The sequence below is a fragment of the Carcharhinus amblyrhynchos genome, chromosome 4 (assembly GCF_965287045.1).
Source record: "Carcharhinus amblyrhynchos chromosome 4, sCarAmb.v2.hapA, whole genome shotgun sequence".
Taxonomy (NCBI): Eukaryota; Metazoa; Chordata; class Chondrichthyes; order Carcharhiniformes; family Carcharhinidae; genus Carcharhinus; species Carcharhinus amblyrhynchos.
In genome coordinates, this window is record NC_137327.1 from 34024170 (window position 1) to 34046486 (window position 22317).

Here is a 22317-nt window from a genome sequence, read left to right on the forward strand (position 1 = left end):
CCTGATGTTGGGATCCTGAGTCCACGAATTTGCTTGTAGCTAGATCTCACAAATTAATAAATGGTCCGACAATTTGTTTTTGATGGTGTTGACTGAGTGAAGAATATTGGTCAGGAAATCAAATAAACTCTGGTTTTCTTTAGATTGTGAAACATACACCTACACTGGTCAGCAGAATCTTTAACTACTATACTGAATGTCAATCTAGATTATATATTCCAGCTTGTAGTTGCCTTAAACTGACAAGGTTTATTTAATATTAGAAAGTTAGTGGCAAACTCTAAACAAAGAATGTGTGGCAATCCTGAGAGAGGGAGAGGCGTGGATACTGGACAAAACCTAGGGTGGTAGTCTCTTAACATTTGATTTCTACTTCTACTTTTGTCTGTCAAATTCTAGATTGTGGGGCTGAGCTCAGGTGATGGAATTGACTGTGCTGTATTTGAATACTTGCTTTCAATAGCATTTTATGTTTCTCTCTTTAAAAAAAAAGCCTCCTTTCTGCGCCTTACTTGACCCAATAATAAAAGTTCAATGCAATATTTGTACGTTGAGTGTTAAGTTTTTAAAATTCACTACCTTCTGGAAAGGTTCCACCAGACTGGAAAGTAACAAATAAAACCCCTCTATTCAAGAAGGAAGGGAGGCAGAAAACAGTAAGCCATAGCTGGATAGCTTGATAAGAACATAAGAACGCACGAACTAGGAGCAGGAGTAGGCCACCTGGCTCCTTGAGCCTGCTCCGCCATTCAATAAGATCATGGATGATCTTTTGGTGGACTCAGCTCCACTTACTTGCCTGCTCACCATAACACTTAATTCCTTTACTGTTCAAAAGTTTGTCTATTCTTGCCTTAAAAACATTCAGTGAGGTAGCAGGGAATTCCACAGATTCACAATCCTTTGTGTGAAGAATTTCTCCTCAACTCAGTCCTAAATCTACTTCCCCCTGTTTTGAGGCTGTGCCCCCTAGTTCTAGTTTCACATGCCAGTGGAAACAACTTCCCTACTTATATCTTACCTATTCGCTTCATAACCTTATATGATTCTATAAGATTTCCCCTCATTTTTCTGAATTCCAATGAGTATAGCCCGAGTTACTCAGTCTCCTTATAAACCAACCCACTTAACTCTGAAATCAATTTAATGAATCTCCTCTGCACCCTGTACAGTGCCAGTATATCCTTTCTCAAGTAAGGAGACCATAACTGTACACGGTACTCCAGGTGTGGCCTCACTAGCACCTTTATATAGCAGCAACATAATCTCACTGTTTTTAAACTCCATCCCTCTAGCAATGAAGGATAACATTCCATTTGCCTTCTTAATTACCTGCTGCACCTGCAAACCAACTCCTTGAGATTCTTGCACAAGGTCCCTTTGCACAGCAGCATGCTGTAATTTTTTTACCATTTAAATAATAGTCCATTTTGCTGTTATTCCTACCAAAATGGATGACCTCACATTTACCAATATTGTACTCCGTCTGCCAGACCCTCGCCCACTCACTTAGATTATGTATATCCCTTTGCAGACTTTCAGCATCCTCTGCCCACTTTGCTCTGGTACTCATCTTAGTGTCATCTGCAAATTCTGATACATTAGAGTTGGTCCCCAACTCCAAATCATTTATGTAAATCGTTAAAAAATTGCAGTCCCAACACTGATGTCTGTCCTGAGGGAAGATCTTAGAATTGACCATTAAAGAAGTTACAGCTGGGCACTTGGAGAAACTCAAGGTGATCTTTAGAAAGAATCAGCATAGTTTTGTTGAAGGGAAATCATATTTAACCAGTTTATTGGCGTTCTTTGAAGGAGTAACTTGTGCTATGTGTAAAGGGAGGCTTGTAGATGTACTGTAGTTGGATTTTAGAAGGTGTCACATCAAAGGTTATCATGGAAAAAAGAAACTCGTGGTATGGAAGGTAACATATTGGCACAGATAGAAATTTGACTGGCTGGCAGAAAACAGCGTATGCATAAATGGATGTGATGAGTGGAGTTCCACAGCAATGTGTGCTGGAACCTCAACTTACAATTTATATCAATAACTTTGGTGAGGGGAGTGAAGTTATGGTAGCTAAATTCACAGGTCACAAAAAGATAGGTGGGAAAATATGTTGTGAAAAGCAAATAAGGAGGTTGCAGAGGATATAGTTTGAGTGAGAGGGCAAACATCTAGCAGATGGTGTCACAAGCTGGTACGGCAATTAATTAAGAACGCTAATGGAATGCTATCCTTTATGAGAGGAATTGAACATAGATGTATGTTGTGCTTCAGTTATACAGGGCATTGGTGACACCACATCGCATGCTGTATGTGATTTTGTTCTTATTTAAGGAAGAATTGAAAGATGTTGGAGATAGGAGGTTTACTAGACTGCTACCTAGAATTAGTGGGTAGTCTTATGAGGAAAGATGAGACAAATTGGGCTTGTTTCCAACTGGAGTTTGGAAGAATCAGAGGTGACTTGATTGAAGTAGATAAGATTATGAATGGTCTTGACAAGGTGGACATGGAAAGGATATTTTCTCTTCTGGGTGAATCCAGAACTAGGGGGCACTGTTTTAAAATTATGGGTTGCCCTTAGAGGACAGAGGTGAGGAGAATTTTTTTTGTGTGTTGCATGAATTTGGAACTCTGCCTCAGAAGGCAGTAGAGTGGAAGAGGGGTTGTCATTGAATATTTTTAAGGTGGCGGTAAGTAGATTCTTATTAAGGCACTCTAAGCTTATTGGGGGGGGGTGGGGAATCAATGGGAATGTGGAATTCAAAACACCAACACCAGCGAGGGGCTGAATGGCCTACTTCTGGTCCTACTTTGTGTGTTCGATATTTGTTTGTATGTGAAAATATGAAACTTTGCCGTGCAACCATTTGCCATGTCGGTTGCAAAAAAATTCAGTTGATTTCAAAGACAAATATCAGTGATCATAGCTGGCCTTTTAAGCTCCTGCAGGTGTGTAAATCCTACAGCAGCTGCTACTTCCCATTCCTAAATGTCAAACTCCAATTCTAATATCTTGATGGTGTTTAGAATCCATGCCAATAATAGAATTGGGCTGGCCCAGAAAGCCAAGTTGGGGTCACTGTTGGGCAGCCCTGCCACACCACACCTGTGGCATGAGCCACAGAGGAAAATCTAACAAAAAAAATCCCCAGCAGAGAGCAAAAAAAATACATTATGGTATTCCTCGAAAAAGCAAATAAATTTGTTGTTTTTCTCCTTCTCCCTTTCCATTCTTGAGAATATCTTTACATCTTGTTAGCAATCTTGATTAACAGTTGGATTGCATATCGTCTGTGGCAGAATAAATTCCGCTTTAATGCCTCGATGTTTCATAGTATTTACATTTACTCGCTAAAAGCTGAGAAAAGTAAGTAATTCCTTTGGGCCATGTTTTTCCTGATTCGTTGAGAACTAATTCAGGCTTGGGTTACTACCTTCTTCTGTTTGATTTTATGTATTAAATAATTTGTTCTTAATTACAAGTTTTAAATTCCAGCATGCTGGAATGTAAAGTAAGATTGCTTTTTTCTGAGTAATTGTAGTCTAGAAATCTTTGAATTAATATGCTCCCTGGTTCCATTTCAATTGCCCTTCCATCTCTATTAATCCTTCCTCCCTATGTGTGATTATTAATAGGGATGTTAGGTACAGGTCATTTGTCAGAGCTTGGTTTGGCAGGGGGTTCTGTACTCTGATGAAAGTGTGTTAATATTTTCTGCATTGTAAAGTTCTTAATGCTTCAAAGCAGTTTGTTGCTTTTTATTTTGATCCTGTTATTTCTTTTATCCAGCCAATCCTCTGCACTTGTTTTATTTTCTGGTTTGCACTTTTCCTATACATTATACCATTTGTGCATTATTCTTTTGCCTTTTGTTTTGCTGGCTAATCTTTTATATTAGCAGATGCCTACTTCTTAATTAAACATATTGCCAGCTATTCAGAATTGAAAGGGTTAAGTTTGCATTAAGCGTCTCATAAAAAATATTTATGATTATGTTCCCAATTAAACTACTTTGGAGAATTTGCTATAAATACATGGAGAGAAAGTGTTGATTCTTGTAGTTGAGAGACTTGTGAAAAACGTTTGATGTATTCATACAGTTAAACAGTTTACACTAGCTTGGTGTGATTGCATTCATATTTGCTGGAATTTAATTTCTTAAGTGACCACAGCTGTTTAGTTGTTGATGGAGGAGATGACATGAAATTATTTGTACTGGGTATCTGTTTCTGTGTAATGGACTGAAAAACTGCTGTTGCTTGTTGCTCTACTTTATATTATTCATGGGTGATAATCAATAATTCTCACTGCCTGATTTACAGAATCTGCATTTTACTTGCTTTAGAAGAAAATTGACCATAATGTATTTTTGAAAAGTAAAAATTTATATGTTTTGCGTAGATAAAGATTCTTCTAAAATGAAGTTGTTTTGGTAATGGTTTGGTGCAGTTAATTCCTTTGTTTTCTGTGATCTGGAAGCTACGGTTCTTCAATACTCTGCCTTTGCAAAAAGTTCTTGTGATAATCTGTTAACCAGATTTAATACAGTTTTGGACTTCACTAAATTTTGTGCTAAATGTTACATGTTCTTGCATAGATCACTGTGTCAACGCCTTGAGAAACAAGTAAGATGTATTTACAGATATGAATAGGAACCATAATAAATAACAAATATTAAAAGCAGAACATACCTATAACACAAACCTGATGCCAGTGTCCAGAATTTTTGAGTTTCATTACACAGAGTGTTTAGAATTTCTTCAGACTTCAGTATTATTCCTCAAATTTCTTTAGCAAGAATTGCTGGGTATTGGCATGTTTTTAGCGTTTCTCTTTAGCTCTTGACCTCCTGCATATGTTCTTCCCTCCCCCCATCTTCTATATCTTATTTTTTTCTTCTTTGGTATGGGATTTCTATCCTGTTAGTTGTTTTTTCATTATTTTATTCAGCAAGGCAAATTGCAATAAAATCATAATTGTTTTTAACACCTAACAATATTTCTACAGATTTTTGTAGTAGCATCATTGCGGTGTTAGTGTAAGTCTACTTATGACCCAATAAGTAAACTTAAAAGCTAACCAGTTTCCACTGTTTTTTTCATTTCTTTGCAGACTATTCCGTTAACTTCCTATCTGACTGGTGTTTCTTGTAAACATAGCATACAGAGGGATCTAGGCATGCACATCCACAATTCCCTGAAGGTGGCAACTCGGGTGGACATACGGCATGCTGACCTTCATCGGTCGGGGCATTGAGTGTAGGAATTGGAAAATCATGTTGCAGCTGTGTAAGATTTTGGTTAGGCAGCATATGGAGTATTGTGTACAATTCTGGTTGCCATAGTACCAGAAGGATGTTGATGCATTGGCAACGGTGTAGAAGAGATTTACGGGATGTTGCCTGGTTTGGAGGATATTGACTATGAAGAAAGGTTGAACAAACTTGGATTGTTTTCATCGGGGTGTTGGAGGATGAAGGGGGACTGATAGAGGTTTACAAGATAATGACAGGCTTTTTCTCAGGGTCGAAGGGTCACTTACTCGGGGGTATCGGTTGAAAGTGAGAGGGGGAAGTTTTGAAAGAGATGTAAGGGGCAGGTTTTTCACACAGAGGGTGGTGAATGCCTGGAATGTGCTGCAGGTGGAGATGGTGGAAACAGATTCCATAATAATGTTCAAGAGGCATCTGGATAGGTACATGAGTAGGCAGGGAATAGAGGGATATGGACCACGTAGAGGCAAGAAAATATTAGGTTAGAGAGGCATCTGTGTCAGCGAAGACTTGGTAGGCCTATGGCCTGTTCCTGTGCTGTGCTCTTCTTTGTCCTTTGTATGCTATCTCCATCCCCATACATCCCTTACTATTCAGTTGCTTAAAAGGTTACTATTGGGATTACCATTTTAGCCTGTCTTTTTACATAAGACACAGGAGCAGAATTAGGCCACTCGGCCCATCAAGTCTGCTCTGCCACTCAATCATGGCTGATATTTTTCTCATCCCCATTCTCCTGCCTTTTCTCCATAACCCGTGATCCCCATATTAATCAAGACATACACATCTCTGTCTTAAAGACACTCAATGACCTGGCCTCCATAGCCTTCTGTGACAGAGTTCCACAGATTCACCACTCTCTGGTTGAAGAAATTCCTGCTCACCTCTGTTTTAAAGGATTGTCCCTTTAGCCAGAAATTATGTCTTCCGGTTCTAGTTTTTTGTACTAGTGGAAACATCCTTTCCACATCCACACTTCATGGTATCCTGTAAGTTTCAATAAGGTCCCCTCTCTGCTGACTATCTGTGTATTTCTAGCATATTCTGTTAAAATTTAGATTTTGTTTGTTTTGCTTTCTTATTTCTAAATCATTCCAACAATTTAGTGTCAACAGGCGTCAAAACCACTTTGTCAGCTCAAAAAGACTATCTTAACTGGCTTGCGATATCAGGTAAAGAAACGATCCTAGCTTTGCTGGGGTACTGAAAGAAAGGGCAAAGACAATATTGTTGCTGTTAAATTGATGATCACCACCTCCAAAGTACTGGACATACCAATATACGCTGGAAACTATGATTTCTTGCACTGTGTGTGATCAATTGTTCTTGAATTATTGCGTCCCTGAACAAAAACAGAAAATTGGTTGAAAGCAAATGAGATTTTTGATGTTTGGAAATGCCAAGAAATAATACCAGAATTATTTTGTTGCTGATGTGAGATCATTCAACTCATTTGAATGTATTTAATAAAAAATGTTGTTAATTTCCTCAGTCAGTCCTTAAAACTGTGATCGGTGTGTTCAGTGAGATTTATTTAGATACGTAAACCCCTTGTCAATAATGAAGTAATTAAAATGTTTCCACAAAATCAGGCATGGTAGACTGCATCCAATATTTTTTGGTTTAATATGACTGATAAACAGCCAAATGGTTTACCTTGAAATGGAAACTCCCAGTGCCTAAACCAAGTTGAGCTGATGTAGATAGTCGCAGCCAAGGTTAAGTAAAGCCCGCTTTCTCAGCCTTGCCCATCACATGAGGTGTCCTCAGGTTAAAATCACTACCAGCCAGCTCTACCTCTCAAGGGGGAGAACAGCCTATAGTCACCTGGGACGATGGCAATTTTATGTTCTACAGTTGTTTCAGTGCTCTTGGCTGAGAAGGAAAATAATCAGTAGGCATTTACCTGTGCCTCCTGGTATAATATATTTGGCAATGTCATCAGAACAGAAATTTGACTGATTTGACAGTGTTGCTCCACATGATAAGCATAGTCTGCCAGAACTCTCTGTGCAGATCACTTGGACGAGTATCAGGGAATGACTTATTCTTGTATAACCAAATTCCTGCAGCTGCTGGTACCGTCAGAAGGGAAGATGTTGTCAATTTTAACATAAGAAATGCGTAATGACAACCTGAATATTTATTAAATTTCTAATTATTTTTGGTTGGATTAAAACTTACGTTCTCTGCCGCCTTCTGAGAATGTAGTTAATTTTCTGCAGAAGTGTTTTTTTTGTGCTTTCATAGTTTTCTTTTCAGGGGTGTAGTTCTCCTTGTAATGTAAACATAAATTGGAATGTAATTCAAAATGTTGAGTTGCGTTACAAAATATTCTGTGTCTATTTACAACAACTCATTTATGATTGATTTACAGATCGCCTAGATCTTCGTGCTGCAAGAGTCTTACTTGACAGTGACCATTACGCAATGCAGAAACTCAAACGGAGGGTGCTGGAGTACCTTGCAGTTAGACAACTTAAAAACAACCTGAAAGGACCTATCCTTTGCTTTGTGGGCCCTCCCGGTGTGGGCAAGACCAGCGTGGGCAGATCAATTGCAAAGACCGTTGGCAGAGAGTTTTACAGGATAGCATTGGGTGGAGTATGTGATCAGTCTGACATTCGTGGTCACAGGTATTATACCATTGCTATTTAGAGTGCTTTATTTTTCTTTTCAATTTTCTCCTCACACCCCCTGAAAGTGTTGATCTCTTACTCTGATTCACAAGCCCTAATCACACACTGGCAGTTTGTTCAGGTGACTGTTATTTTGGTTTATGCCTAACGCTGGGGTGGGAATACTCAATGCTGAGTCCAATCCTGTCATTATGTAATATAAACACAAACGCACTTGCACCAAAGGCTACTAGATAGAGATCAGAAGTTCAAACCATGACTGATTTTTGCCTTTGCCAACTTAGGGTAGTGAAGGCAAGTTGTGCTTTAGTGACCACTTAAGTGGTATCATCTAACAATGAAGTTAAAGTCTGGGAAGCTTTCTCATCTCTGTGGCTCTGTTAAGCCATTGGACAATTATAACAACTTTGTGACTTAAACATGAGGTGGTTTTGGTCGTTTATGACTCTGAGGTCAGTGTACCTTGTGGTAAAAATACTGTGACATACAGGCACTTAAAAGCCCAGTTTGACCCTTGCTTAGCAGATATTAAAGAAGATTGGAAATGAACAGAATTAGAATTCTAACGTGACCCATTTATAACAAGCTGACCTGCTCCTTGAACGGCTGTTCAGTGTTTTTGTTAGCGATCCCTTCATATAAAAGGGAAATCGTGTTTGATGAATCTATTGGAATTCTTTGAGTAACTAGTAGAGTTGACTGAGGAAAATCAACGAATGTGGTTTTTTTAGACTTTCGGAAGGCTCTGAAGAAGGTCTCGCATAACAGATTATTATGTCAAGTTAAAACACAAGGGATTGCAGGTAATGTCTTGAGGTGGATAGAAAGCTGGCACTTAGGAAACAAATAGTTAGCTTAAATGGGTCTTTTTCTGATTGGTAATCAATGACTGGAGGGGTTCCGCAGACATCTGTGCTTGGACCCCAACTATTTACAAGTATTAATGATTTGGAAGAGGGAACAAAATGTATTATCTCTAAATTTGCAGATGACACAAAGTTGGATGGGAGGGTGAGTTGTGAGCAGGACGCAGAAATGCTTTAGTGTGATTTGGATAGGCTGTGTGTGTGGGCATATGCATTGCAGATGCATTATTATGTGAATAAATATGAGGTTATCCATTTTGGTAGCAATAATAGGAAAACAGATTGTTACTTGAATGGGTTTAAATTGAAAGAGGTGGGTACTCAGCAAGACCTTGGTGCCCTGGTGCATCAGTCACTGAAAATAAGCTCGCAGGTACAGCAGGCAGTAAAAGAGGCAACTGGTATGTTTGTGTTCATATCAAGAGGATTTGAGTATAGGGATTTGGATGGTTTGCTACAATTGTACAATTTTGGCGTCCTTATTTGAGGAAGAATGTCCTTGCTATAGACGGAGTACAGCGAAGGTTTACCAGGCTGATTCTGGGATGGCAGATCTGTCATATGAGGAGAGACTTAAGTTGGTTAGGATTATATTTGCTGGAGTTTAGAAAAGTAAGAGGGGATCTCATAGAAACTTATAAAATTCTAACAGGGTTAGACAGTGTAGATTCAGAAAGAATGTTCCCAATGGAACTAGGGGTAATAGAGGATAAGGGCTATGAGGAGAAATTTTTTCACCCAATGAATGGTGAATGTGTGGAATTCACTACCACAGAATGTAGTTGAGACCAAAACGTCTGATTTCAAGAAGAAATTAGATATAACTCTAGGGGCTAAAGGGATATGAGGAGAAGGGAGAGCTCACAATATTGAATTTGATGATCAGCCATGATCAAAATGAATGGCGGAGTGGGCTTGAAGAGCTGAATGGCTTACTCCTGCTTCTAGTTTCTATGTTTCTACGTACGAGCCTTTTTCCTTCAGTGGTCCTTTAAACAGCTACCGTTGCTTTCGTCCTACAAGTGAATTCCCTTCTAGCTCATTTTTAAAAACTTTTGTCAACTTGTGAATAATCCAAATATGGTTGGTGAAATGACAGAATAGGAGAACCATATATATGGAGATATTCTGCTCCCGTTAATGTTGTTATAGAACATAGAACACTACAGCACAAACAGGCCCTTTGGCCCATGAGTTGCGCCGATCACTTCAACACCTACCCATCCATAGACCAATCTATAACCCCCAATCCCACTAAATCCCATATACTCATCCAGAAGTCTTTTAAAAGACCCCAGCGAGTTCGCCTCCACCACCACTGACGGCAGCCGATTCCATTCACTCACCACCCTCTGAGCGAAAAACTTACCCCTAACATCACTTCTGTACTTGCCTTCCCGCACCTTAAATCTGTGTCCTCTCGTAGCGACCATTTCAACCCGGGGAAATAGCCTCTGAGAATCCACCCTATCTATTCCTCTCAACATTTTATAAACCTCTATCAGTTCGCCTCTCAACCTTCGTCTCTCCAGGGAGAAGAGTCCCAGCTCCCTCAACCTATCTTCATAAGGCATGCCTCCCAATCCAGGCAACATCCTTGTAAATCTCCTCTGTACCCTTTCAATAGCTTCTACGTCCTTCCTGTAGTGAGGCGACCAGAACTGCGCACAGTACTCCAAGTGAGGCCCGACAAGGGTCTTATAAAGTTGCAGCATTACCTCCCGACTCCTAAACTCAATCCCTCGATTAATGAAGGCCAGTACACCATACGCCTTCTTGACCACATCCTCCATCTGCGAGGCCGATTTAAGAGTCCTGTGGACCCGGACCCCAAGATCCTTCTGCTCTTCAACACTACTAAGACTCCTGCCCTTGATAGTGTACTCGTTCATCCTGTTGGTCCTGCCAAAATGGACGACTACACATTTATCCGCGTTGAAGTCCATCTGCCACTTCTCCGCCCAGTCCTGCATCCTATTTATGTCCTGCTGCAACTTCTGATATCCTTCCAGACCATCCACAACACCACCGACCTTCGTGTCATCGGCGAACTTACTAACCCATCCCTCCACTTCCTCGTCACTTCCTCATGTTCTCCCTCTCTGGTCTCCACAATAAAGTCAGTCAGTCACACAGCTCTTGTGAGAATTCATGTGCACAAGTCAAATACAGAAAATGGTAACCTGCATAATCAAGATTGCACTGTACTAAGATTCAAGCACAAAAGACGCTCTGAGTTAAACAATAATTGGGTTTTGCAAACTACTGAATTGCCGTAGATTTTATTGTTATCTGCAAACTTTTTGCGCCTAGTCAGTGCTATGAGGCAACCTTTCATTTGTGAATTTGCTTCTGCTTTGGATACAAAACTGGCTTGTTCAGAGAAGACAGAGGGTAACGGTGGAAGGGTATGTTTCTGAATGGAGGGCTGTGACAAGTGGCATTCCTCAGGGATCAGTGCTGGGATTTTTGCTATTTGTAACATGTATAAATGATTAGGAGGAAAATGTAACTGGTTTGATTAGTAAGTTTGCGGATGACACAAGGGTTGGTGGATTTGTGGATAGAGATGAAGACCATCAGAGGATACAGCAGGATAAAGATCAGTTGGAGACTTGGGTGGAGAGATGGCAGATGGAGTTTAATCCAGATAAATGTGTAGTAATGCATTTTGGAAGGCCTAATACAGATAAGAAATATACAGTAAATGGCAGAACCCTTAAGAGTATTGATAGGCAAAGGGATCTGGATATACAGGTACACAGGTCACTGAAAGTGGCAATGCAGATGGAGAAGGTAGTCAAGAAGGCATATGGCATGCTTGCCTTCATTGGCCGAGGCATTGAGTTTAAAAATTGGCAAGTCATGTTGCAACTTTATAGAACCTCAGTTAGGTCACACTTGGAATATGGTGTTCGATTCTGGTTGCCACACTACTAGAAGGATGAGGAGGCTTTGGAGAGGGTACAGAAAAGATTTACCAGGATGTTGCCTGGTATGGAGGGCATTAGTTATGAGGAGAAGTTGGAGAAACTTGGTTTGTTCTCACTGGAACGATGGAAGTCGAGGGGCGCCTACAAGATTATGAGAGGTATGGACAGAGTGGATAGTCAGAAGCTTTTAACCACGGTGGAAGAGTCAGTTACTAGGAGGCATAGGTTTAAGGTGCGACGGTCAATGTTTAAAGGAGATATACAAGGCAGATTTTTTTACACAGTGAGTAGTGCGTACCTGGAACTTGTTGCTGGGGGGAGGTAGTGGAAGCGGATACATAGAACATAGGACATAGAAAACTACAGCACAAACAGGCCCTTCGGCCCACAGGTAGTGCTGATCATATCCCTACCTACTAGGCCTACCTATAACCCTCAATCCCATTAAATCCCATGTACTCATCTAGAAGTCTCTTAAAAGATCCCAACGAGTTTGCCTCCACCACCACCAACAGCAGCCGATTCCACTCACCCAACACCCTCTGAGTGAAAAACCCTGACATCTCCTCTGTACCTGCTCCCCAGCACCTTAAACCTGTGTCCTCTCGTAGCGACCATTTCAGCCCCGGGAAATAGCTTCTGAGAATCCACCTGATCTATACCTCTCAACATCTTATAAACCTCTATCAGGTCACTTCTCATCCATCGTCTCTCCAGGGAGAAAAGACCGAGCTTCCTCAACCTATCCTCGTAAGGCATGCCACCCAATCCAGGCAACATCCTTGCAAATCTCCTCTGCACCCTTTCAATAGCCTCCACATCTTTCTTGTAATGAGGCGACCAGAACTGCGCACAGTACTCCAAGTGGGGTCTGACTAGGGTCTTATAAAGCTGCAGCGTTATCCCCCAACTCCTAAACTCAATCCCTCGATTGATGAAGGCTAGTACACCATAAGCCTTCTTGACCACGTCCTCCACCTGCGAGGCCAATTTAAGAGTTCTATGGACCTGGACCCCAAAGTCCTTCTGATCCTCTACACTGCTAAGAGTCTTACCCTTGATATTATACTCCTCCATCCCATTGGACCTGCCAAAATGGACCACTATACATTTATCTGGATTGAAGTCCATCTGCCACTTCTCTGCCCAGTCTTGCATCCTAGCTATGTCACACTGCAACTTCTGACATCCCTCCAGACTATCCACAACAGCACCAACCTTCGTGTCGTCGGCAAACCAACCCATCCCTCCACTTCCTCATCCAGGTCATTTATGAAAATTACAAACAGCAAGGGTCCCAGAACAGCTCCCTGGGGCACTCCACTGGTGACTGACCTCCATGCAGAAAAAGATCTATCCACAAACACACTCTGCCCGGTGACCACAGGCACTCCACTGGTGACCGACCTCCATGCAGAAAAAGGTCCATCCACAACCACTCTCTGCCTTCCGCAGGCAAGCCAGTTCTGGATCCATAAGGCAACAGACCCTCGGATCCCATGCCCTCTCACTTTCTCAAGAAGAGTTGCCGGGGGACCTTATCAAACACTTTGCTGAGGTCCATATAAACCACATCCACCGCTCTTCCTTCGTCAATGTGTTTAGTCACATTTTCAAAGAACTCAACCAGGCTCGTAAGGCACTACCTGCCCTTGACAAAGCCATGCTGACTACTTTTGATCATACTAAACTTCTCTAAATGTTCATAAATCCTGTCCCTCAGGATCCTCTCCATCAACTTACCAACCACTGAGGTTAGACTCACCAGTCGGTAATTTCCTGGGCTATCCCTGTTCCCTTTCTTGAATATAGGAACCACATCCGCAATCCTTCAATCCTCCGGAACCTCTCCCATCTCCATTGACGATGCAAAGATCATCGCCAGAAGCTCTGCAATCTCTTCCCTCGCCTCCCACAGTAACCTGGGGTACATCCCATCCGATCCCGGCGACTTATCTATCTTGATGCTATTCAAAATTTCCAATACGTCCTCTTTCTTAACGTCCACATGCTCAATCTTTTCAGTCTGCCGCAAACCTGCAGTACAACCACCCAGATCGTTTTTCACTGTGAATACCGAGGTAAAGTATTCATTCAGCACCTCTGCCATTTCTACTGGTTCTGCACAAACTTTTCCCCCTTCACCTTTTATGGGTCCTATTCCTTCACATCTAATCCTTTTACTCCTCACATATTTGTAGAATGCCTTAGGGTTCTCCTTAATCTTACCTGCCAAAGCCTTCTCATGACCCCTTCTGGCTCTCCTAATTTCCTTTTTAAGTTCCTTCCTACAACCCGTATACTCCTCTAGATCCTTAACATCGCCTAGCTCCCTGAACCTTCTGTACACCTTTCTTTTCTTTTTGACTAGGTTCAATACAACCTTCGTGCACCACGGTTCCTGTAACTTACCAAGACCTCCCTGTCTCATGGGAATGTTGTGCAGAGCTCCAGACAAACATTCGTTGAAAATCCACCACCTTCCTTCGGGACTTTTCCCCAAGAATACTTCCTTCCAATTTCCTCATCTACTTTCCTGCCTGATGGCTTCATATTTCCTCTTACTCCAGATAAACACTTTCCTAGCCTGCCTGATCCTATCTCTTTTCAATGCTATCATGAAGGAGATAGAATTATGATCGCTATCCCCAAGATGCTCTCCCACCGAGAGATCCGACACATGCCCAGGTTCATTAGCCAGTAGCAGATCAAGTACAGCCTCTCCTCTCGTAGGCTTATCCACATACTGTCAGGAAACCATCCTGAACACACCTAACAAACTCCTCCCCATCCAAACACCTTACCTTAGGGATATTCCAATTGATGTTTGGGAAATTAAATTCTCCCATCATGACAACTCTGTTATTACTACAGCTCTCCAGGATCTGTTTCCCTATCTGCACCTCAACATCCCTGTTACTATAGGGCGGCCTATAGAAAACACCCAGCAAAGTTACTGACCCCTTCCTGTTCCGAACTTCCACCCAAAGAGACTCCATAGACAATCCCTCCACGGCGTCCACCTTCTCTACAGCTGTGACGCTATTCCTGATCAACAGTGCCACTGCCCTCCCTCTTTTGCCTGTCTCCCTCCCTGTCCTTCCTGAAACATCTGAATCCAGGCATCTGAAGTACCCAGTCCTGTCCCTGAGACATCCAAGTCTCTCTAATGGCCACCACATCACATTCCCAAGCAGCAATCCACGGTCTAAGCTCATCCACTTTATTCACCACACTCCTGGCGTTAAAATAGATACATCTCAGACCTTTGGTCTGAGTGCTTTCCTTCTCCATCACCCATTTGTCCTCCCTCTTACGCTGTCTACAATTCTTCTCTATTTGCAAGCTAACCTCGCTCTCAGTCACCTCATCTTGATTTTCTCCCCCCAACCTTTCTAATTTAAAGTCTCCCCAGTAGCCTTAGCCAACCTTCCCGCCAAGATATTGGTCCCCCTGGGATTCAAGTGCCATCCGTCTTTTTTGTACAGGTCACACCTGCCCCTAAAGAGGTCCCAATGATCCAGGAACCCAAATCCCTGCCCCTTGCTCCAGTCCTTCAGCCACGCGTTCATCCTCCACCTCATTCCATTCCTGCTGTCACTCCCGCGGCACAGGCAGCAATCCCGAGATTACTACCTTTGTGTTCCTCCTTCTCAGCTGTCTATCTAACTCTCTCTATATTCTTTTTTCATGACCTCTTCCCTCTTCCTACCTATATCAGCAGTACCTATATGTACCACGACCTCTGGCTCCTCTCCCTTCCACTTCAAGATTTCTGGGACGTGACCAGAGACATCCTGGATCCCGGCACCAGGGAGGCAAACCACCATCTGAGACTCTTGTCTGCATCTGCAAAAATGCCTATCTGATCCCCTCACTGTAGAGTCCCCGATTAACACTGCCTTCCTCCTCTTTTCCTTACCTTTTTGAGCTATTGGGCCGGGCTCAGCTCCAGACACGCGGCCACCGCTTCTTCCCCCACGTGGGCTGTCTTCCTCCTTCTTCCTTCCTCCTTCTTCCTTCCTCCTTCTTCCTTCCTCCTTCTTCCTTCCTCCTTCTTCCTTCCTCCTTCCTCCTTCTTCCTTCTTCCTTCCTCCTTCCTCCTTCCTCCTTCCTCCTTCCTCCTTCCTCTGTAGTGCTCCCTGCTCACTCCGCTGCCCACTACATACTGCAGCCTTCCTTTTATACTTTGCGTGCTTAAAAAAAACATTCCCAGCACACCCCGCGGCCTACTTCCGTTTACATTTTAAACTAACTTTTAAAATTAGTAGTGACTTTTAGGGGCGTCCTAACAAATACATGAATAGGATGGGAATAGAGAGATATGGTCCCCGAGAGAGTAAGGGGCTTTAGTTAAGTCGGGCAGCATAGTCGGTGCAGGCTTGGAGGGCCAAAGGGCCTGTTGCTGTGCTGTAATTTTCTTTGTTCTTCGTTCTTAAAATGGTAGTCAGTTAAAAGTTACTTTTTGTGCAGTTCACTATGATTCTCTTGAGAGTTAAAACAAGTGAAGAACTGCTAACCTGATCCAAGGAGACACCTAATCAAAATGCAACATTGCAATTTATGAAATTACCATAGAATCATTAAATCCCTGCAGTGCAGGAAGAGGCCATTTGGCATTGAGTCTGCACTGATCAAAATCTCACCCAGGCCGTATCCCCATAACCCCACTAATTTACCCTGCTAACCCCTGACATTTGAGAGGCAGTTTTGAACCTGCACATCTTTGGGCTGTCTTGATAATCTAATTGTCTTGAATAGAATGTTGCAGTAGTTTTAATGAGTGTATTAGGGAATCACAGAAAAGTTCCAATATCAGTGACTAATTCTAAAATTATCACTTTTAAATTATTTCTGGAAATTTAATTTTTAATCACATGTGGCGCTATGTAGGTCCCCAACAGGGAATACAATTGTTTTCAGCAAGGGAAAATCTTTCTGCCTGTATTTCATTTTTATATACATAAACCACTTCATATTTTAATTGTTACAATTGGCTACGAGGTATATTTTGAATTTGTTATTTCATGACTTGCAGTGACATGTACTTGAATGTAAAATATGTTCTTATTTATAAAAATAAATGTTAAATTTACACTCTTGCATCCTGTTCTCAGCAGCAGTTAGTGGACTTAGCTACTTAATGACATGATTGTTATAATCTAGAAAGCTTAGTAGTAAAGGATAAAACTGGAGCTAATCTATTCACACTTTTTCAGCATTTATTTATAAAGGTGCACGTTGCAAACGTGAACCTCCTAACCACGCAACTACTTTTCAATTTGTTCCTATTTCTGGGAACACATTAACCCACCTGCATACAATTAATCTGATAATATGGAACTGAAAGATTACCGTCTCTCTGAATAAAAATGTATTTATGTACAAGCAAAATTTCAAAACGAAATTCTCTAATTCCGTACGTTGTGAGATGCCTGTCCTCTAGAATCCCTAACAATTTCTTAATTTATGTATTTCTGCTGTACAACAATCTGACAATTGATGACTTAACTGCACGTATTTAATTCACTGTCAGTACTTGCACTGTGCTTTCTTACTTTCTACTCTTTACCACCCATTCAGCTGGCCCAACGGCCTTATTTTTTGACCATCATCCTGATCAATATTTAAACCTGTTGTAGTTTTTGATGTACATCCCACAGTTATTATGTCCCTCCCTTCATCAAACCCCTTAATATCTGTCACCAGAGTACCTTCTCAAAATTATTGTCTTCTGGATGTGATAGCTTATTGTATGCGAAATGATCACCAACATTACTGCCATCCAACTCTTGGGGTGAGATTTTCCCAGAAATCGGCAAAGGCTGTCGGCAGGAAAAGAGGCATTGGAGCCACCATAAAATCTGGGACTTTGCAAAACAACTCTTAGGGTCAAGTACCATGATGTACCATTGGCAGGCAGCCTCTGATTCATCCATCTCACCAACAAATTAGTCAGCTGAGCATCGGGCACCATTTCTGAAGGACGCACCATTAAAGGAGTTCACCATGGAACCTTCTGCCCTCCTGCTCTCCAAACACTGCCCCTGGCATTGCCCGGGCATGACCCTCTCCCTCCTGAGCACTACATTCACACACACTCCCCTAACAGTTCTGCTCGCTTGGTGCATGCCTTGGGAGATTAGTCATGATTCATGCTGTTCTGCTGTCAGGCCAACGTGAATGGATTTTCTAACAGGGTGGGGGATGATTTGAGTGTAGGGGCCTGATAATTTATAGAATCCCTACAGAAGCAGGCCATTCATCCCACCAAGCCTGCACTGACAACAATCCCATCCAGTCCCTATTCCCATAACCCACATATTTACCCTGCTAGCCCCCCTAATGTGAAGCGGCAATTTAGCATTGTCAGTCAACTTAACCTGCAAACCTTTGGAGTGTGGGAGGAAACCGGAGCACTCGGAGGAAACCCATGCAGACACAGGGAGAATGTGCAAACTCCACACAGACAGTGACCCAAGGCTGGAATTGAGCCAAGGTCACTGGTGTTGTGAGGCAGCCATGCTAACCACTTGAGACACCACGCCACTCATGGACCACTACCTCAATTATATGTGAATATATTCAAATCATCTTCCCAATATTGACTATTGGGAAGTTCGCCCTGTCACTGACTGGGTGGGGAAAGACTGCATTGTTTGTTTACACTAACATAAAATGCAACTTTGCAGTTCTCATATTTTCTGCTCCTGTTGCCGAACCTACCTGATGCGTTCAGGAGTGGAAAATCCTGGCCTTGATCTACTTACTAGCTTCTGTACTTCTGAATCCATCACAAAACATGTGAGCATTTGAGGTACTATAGACTACTATTGACTGCTCAGAGTCTAATTTTTGTAATTAATTCCGATTTAATTGCCGTATTTGCTGAGTACTGTGTTGCCTTCGTGACCATCTTTGCGTCACCTTTTTATTCACTACAACTCTTTCTCTTTTATGGTGTCCCAGATTCAGAATTATACTCTGTCTTATATGGTCTTAAAAAATGCTTCATTGCCCTCTGACATTTCTGAGATGTTAGCCTGAATTAAATTTGCTTTACCAGCATGTAAAGCATTCAGGTGTGTGGGGAAAAAAATGAATTAAGTTAATACTTTCTATAGCAGGAGGACTATCACACAGAACAGAAGGCAATTTGGGATTTTGCCCATATTGAATATGGGCAAGAGTCTCTTCCTCCTCCCCACCCCCATCCCTGTGGCATGTTTTGCAGAGATGGCCCACCATTGGACAGCTGTGGGATCTTCCAGTCCCACCACAGTCAATTCGATTTCCTGTTGTTTGCACTCTCTCTGTACTGGGGAATCTGTGGCAGGCCTCGAAGATCCTGCTAGCAGGAATGGCTGGAAAATCCTGCCCTATCTGGATAGGATTTTTGGAATGACCAGGATTGGTCAGCTAGAATTTTATGCAGCATTTAATCAATCAATGCATGATTCCTTTCATTGAAATCTATTGCTGAATGGACTTTCATTTGTGGTGTTCATGATTACATCTATTTCCCATTCTGTTATTCCAGTTGAGATCAGCTATTTCAGTTTGGATCAGGAATTGCATCTGTAGCTTTTCCTGGCCTTTCTATTTCATTAGTGCACTGCACAGCTCATTTTACCCACTGAACAAACTGACCTTTTATTTACTACAGTCTTTGTTTTCTGGTTTCAGTTATTCAACAACTGTGGGACTTTAGTTGCATTACTCATGTAGGTCTTGGCGAAAAAGAAAACATGTTGGCGGGGGGGGGGGGGGTTCAATGTTATAAGAAAATAGTGAAATGATTGTGGAAATATTTTACTTTTACCTCTAGAAGCTGTGCTTTATCAGTATCCTACAGAGAGAATCCAGATTCTAACACACAGAAGGGTGTAAAGTGGAGTTATTTATTGGTAGAAATCCTCTCATCAGACATTCCAGAAAAAGTTAGGACTTGTTAAGTCTTAATTATTGCCCAATAACCTCTTTAAAGGTGTTAGAGGCAAGGGACTGTCATGGATAGAAGATTGGCTGACAGACAAAATGCAGAGAGTGGGCTTAAGTGGGTCCTTTTCAGGATGCCAACCGGTGACCAGTGGTGTTCCACAGGGATCAGTGTTGGGACCACAACTTTTCACTATATACATCAATGATCTGGAAGATGGAACTGAGAGCATGGTTGCTAAATTTGTGGATGATACAAAGATATGTCGAGAGACTGGTAGTGTTGAGGAAGTGGGGAGGCTGCAGAATAACTTGGACAGCGTAGGAGAGTGGGCAAAGAAGTGGCAGATGAAATACAATGTGGGAAAGCGTGAGGTTATGCACTTTGGTAGGAAGAATAGAGGCATAGGCTATTTTCTAAATGACAAAAGGCTTTGAATTCTGAAACAGGAAGAGACTTGGGAATCCTGGTTCAGGACCCTCTTAAGGTTAACATGCAGGTTCAGTTGGCAGTTAGGAAGGTAAATTCAATGTTAGCATTCTTTCTTAGAGGGCAAGAATATAAGAGCACTGCTGAGGCTTTATAAGGCTCTGGTCAGACCCCATTTGGAATATTGTGAGCAGCTTTGAGCCCCATATCTAAGGAAGGATGTACTGGCCTTGTGGGGGCGGGGGAGCAGCGTCATGAAAAGATTCACAAGAATGATCCCAGAAATGAAGGGTTTGTCATATGAGGAGCAGTTGTGGAGTCTGGGCCTATACTCGATGAAGTTTAGAAGGATAATGGGGGAATCTGAAAATTTACAGAATAATGAGAGGCCTAATTAGAGTGGACGTGAAGAGGATGTTTTCACTAGTGGGAAAGGGTAGAACTTGAGGGCACAACCTCAAGAGTGAAGGGACGCTCCTTTAAATCTGGGATGAGGAAGAACTTCTTCAGCTAGACAGTGGTGAATCTGTGGAACTCATTGCCACAGAAGCCTGAGGAGGCCAAGTCATTGAGTGTCTTTAAGACAGAGATAGATAGGTCCTTGATCAATAAGAAGATCGTGGGTTACCGGGAGAAGGCAGAAGAATGGGGTTGAGAATCGTATCAACCATGATTGAATGGCAGAGCAGACTTGATGGGCCGAATGGCCTAACTCTGCTCTTATGTCTTGTGATCTCCTATATCTATGGGCTTCAAAATGGAATTGTAATCTTTTTGAAAATGTAGCACTTGTGTTGAGGCATAAAAACATAAATGACAGGAGTAGGAAGGGGCCATTTGGCCCTTTGAGCCTGTTCTGCCATTCATTACAATCATGGCTGATCATCCAGCTCAATGGCCTAATCCTGCTTTTTCTCCATAACCTTTGATCCCATTCACCCCAAATGCTCTGTCCGGCTGCCTTTTGAATACATTCAATGTTTTGGCATCAACTACTTCCTGTGGTAATGATTTCCACAAGCTTGCCACTCTTTGGGTAAAGAAATGCCTCCTCACCCCTGTCCTAAATGGTCTACCCTGAATCCTCAGACTGTGACTCCTCATTCTGGACTCCCCCACCATTGGGAATATCCACCCTGCATTTATCCAGTCTAGTCCTGTTAGAATTTTATAAGTCTCTGTGAGATTCCCCTCCTCATTCATCTAAACTCCAGCAAAAACAATCCTAACCTAGTCAATCTTCTAGTCCTCGTGCATCAGTGCAGTGTCCTTGGAATCAGCCTAGTAAACTTTCGCTGCACGCCCTTGAGAGCAAAAACATCCTTCCTCAGAAAAAGAAACCAAAATTGCACACAGTGCTCTTGGTGTGGCCTCATCAAGACCTTGTATGATTGCCACAACACATCCTTACTCCTGTACCCGAAACCTCTCACAATGAAGGCCAACATGACATTTGCCTTCTTTATTGCCTGCTGCACCTACTTACTTCAGTCACTGGTGCACAAGGACATCCAGGTCCCGCTGCACACTCCCCTCTTCCAATTTGCAGACAATGCATAAACCATGACAACGTACCTTCTTTCTTCTCTCTTCTTTTTGGTTAGTGCCGTTCATTATTGTTTTTGGCATGTTATCAAGGTTTCTCTTTGTAAAGAATATAGCCCTTTGCTCCTATTTTCTAAAGTACCTGAATGTTGTGTCTTTTAGACGAACGTATGTGGGCAGCATGCCTGGCAGAATAATCAATGGCTTAAGGAATGTTGGAGTGAATAATCCGGTGTTCTTGCTGGATGAAGTAGATAAATTAGGGAAAAGCCTACAGGGAGACCCTGCAGCTGCTCTGTTGGAGGTACAAAATAGAATATTCTAGAATTTAAATTGCACAGACTAATTTGGGTAAGGAGCATGGTTGACCTGGTAGTCTGCATTGAACAATGCAAATGATAATAAGCTTTTGCAAAGGAGCTTTCTTTTTTGGCTGAAGTGCAAACCTTACGTTCCACTGAAATTTCAAAGCAGAAGAGACTGTATTTTATTCTTTTCTACTGAGTTGTCATTCTGCCAATAATTTACCCTTATAGGTTTACCATGCTTCTTATCAAAAACACGTGGAAATGCGTTCTTCCTCTGTGTGGTGTAGGAATTTCTCTGTATTAGACAATTTCTTTTGGCATATGTTGATTTTTATATTAGCTTCACCTTGAGTAGGATTGTAGTAGGAGGTAGGT

The 22317-nt window shown here is 42.0% G+C and overlaps 1 protein-coding gene across 1 annotated transcript in view; it reads left to right on the forward strand.

The window, feature by feature from the left end:
- lonp2 (lon peptidase 2, peroxisomal) overlaps positions 1-22317 on the forward strand; it is a 99173-nt gene that overhangs the window by 18995 nt on the left and 57861 nt on the right. Inside the window, exons 7-8 of the mRNA XM_080186957.1 lie at positions 7661-7919; positions 21797-21938. Of these exons, the coding sequence (XP_080043083.1) occupies positions 7661-7919; positions 21797-21938 (401 nt within the window). The remainder of the gene's footprint in view (positions 1-7660; positions 7920-21796; positions 21939-22317) is intronic.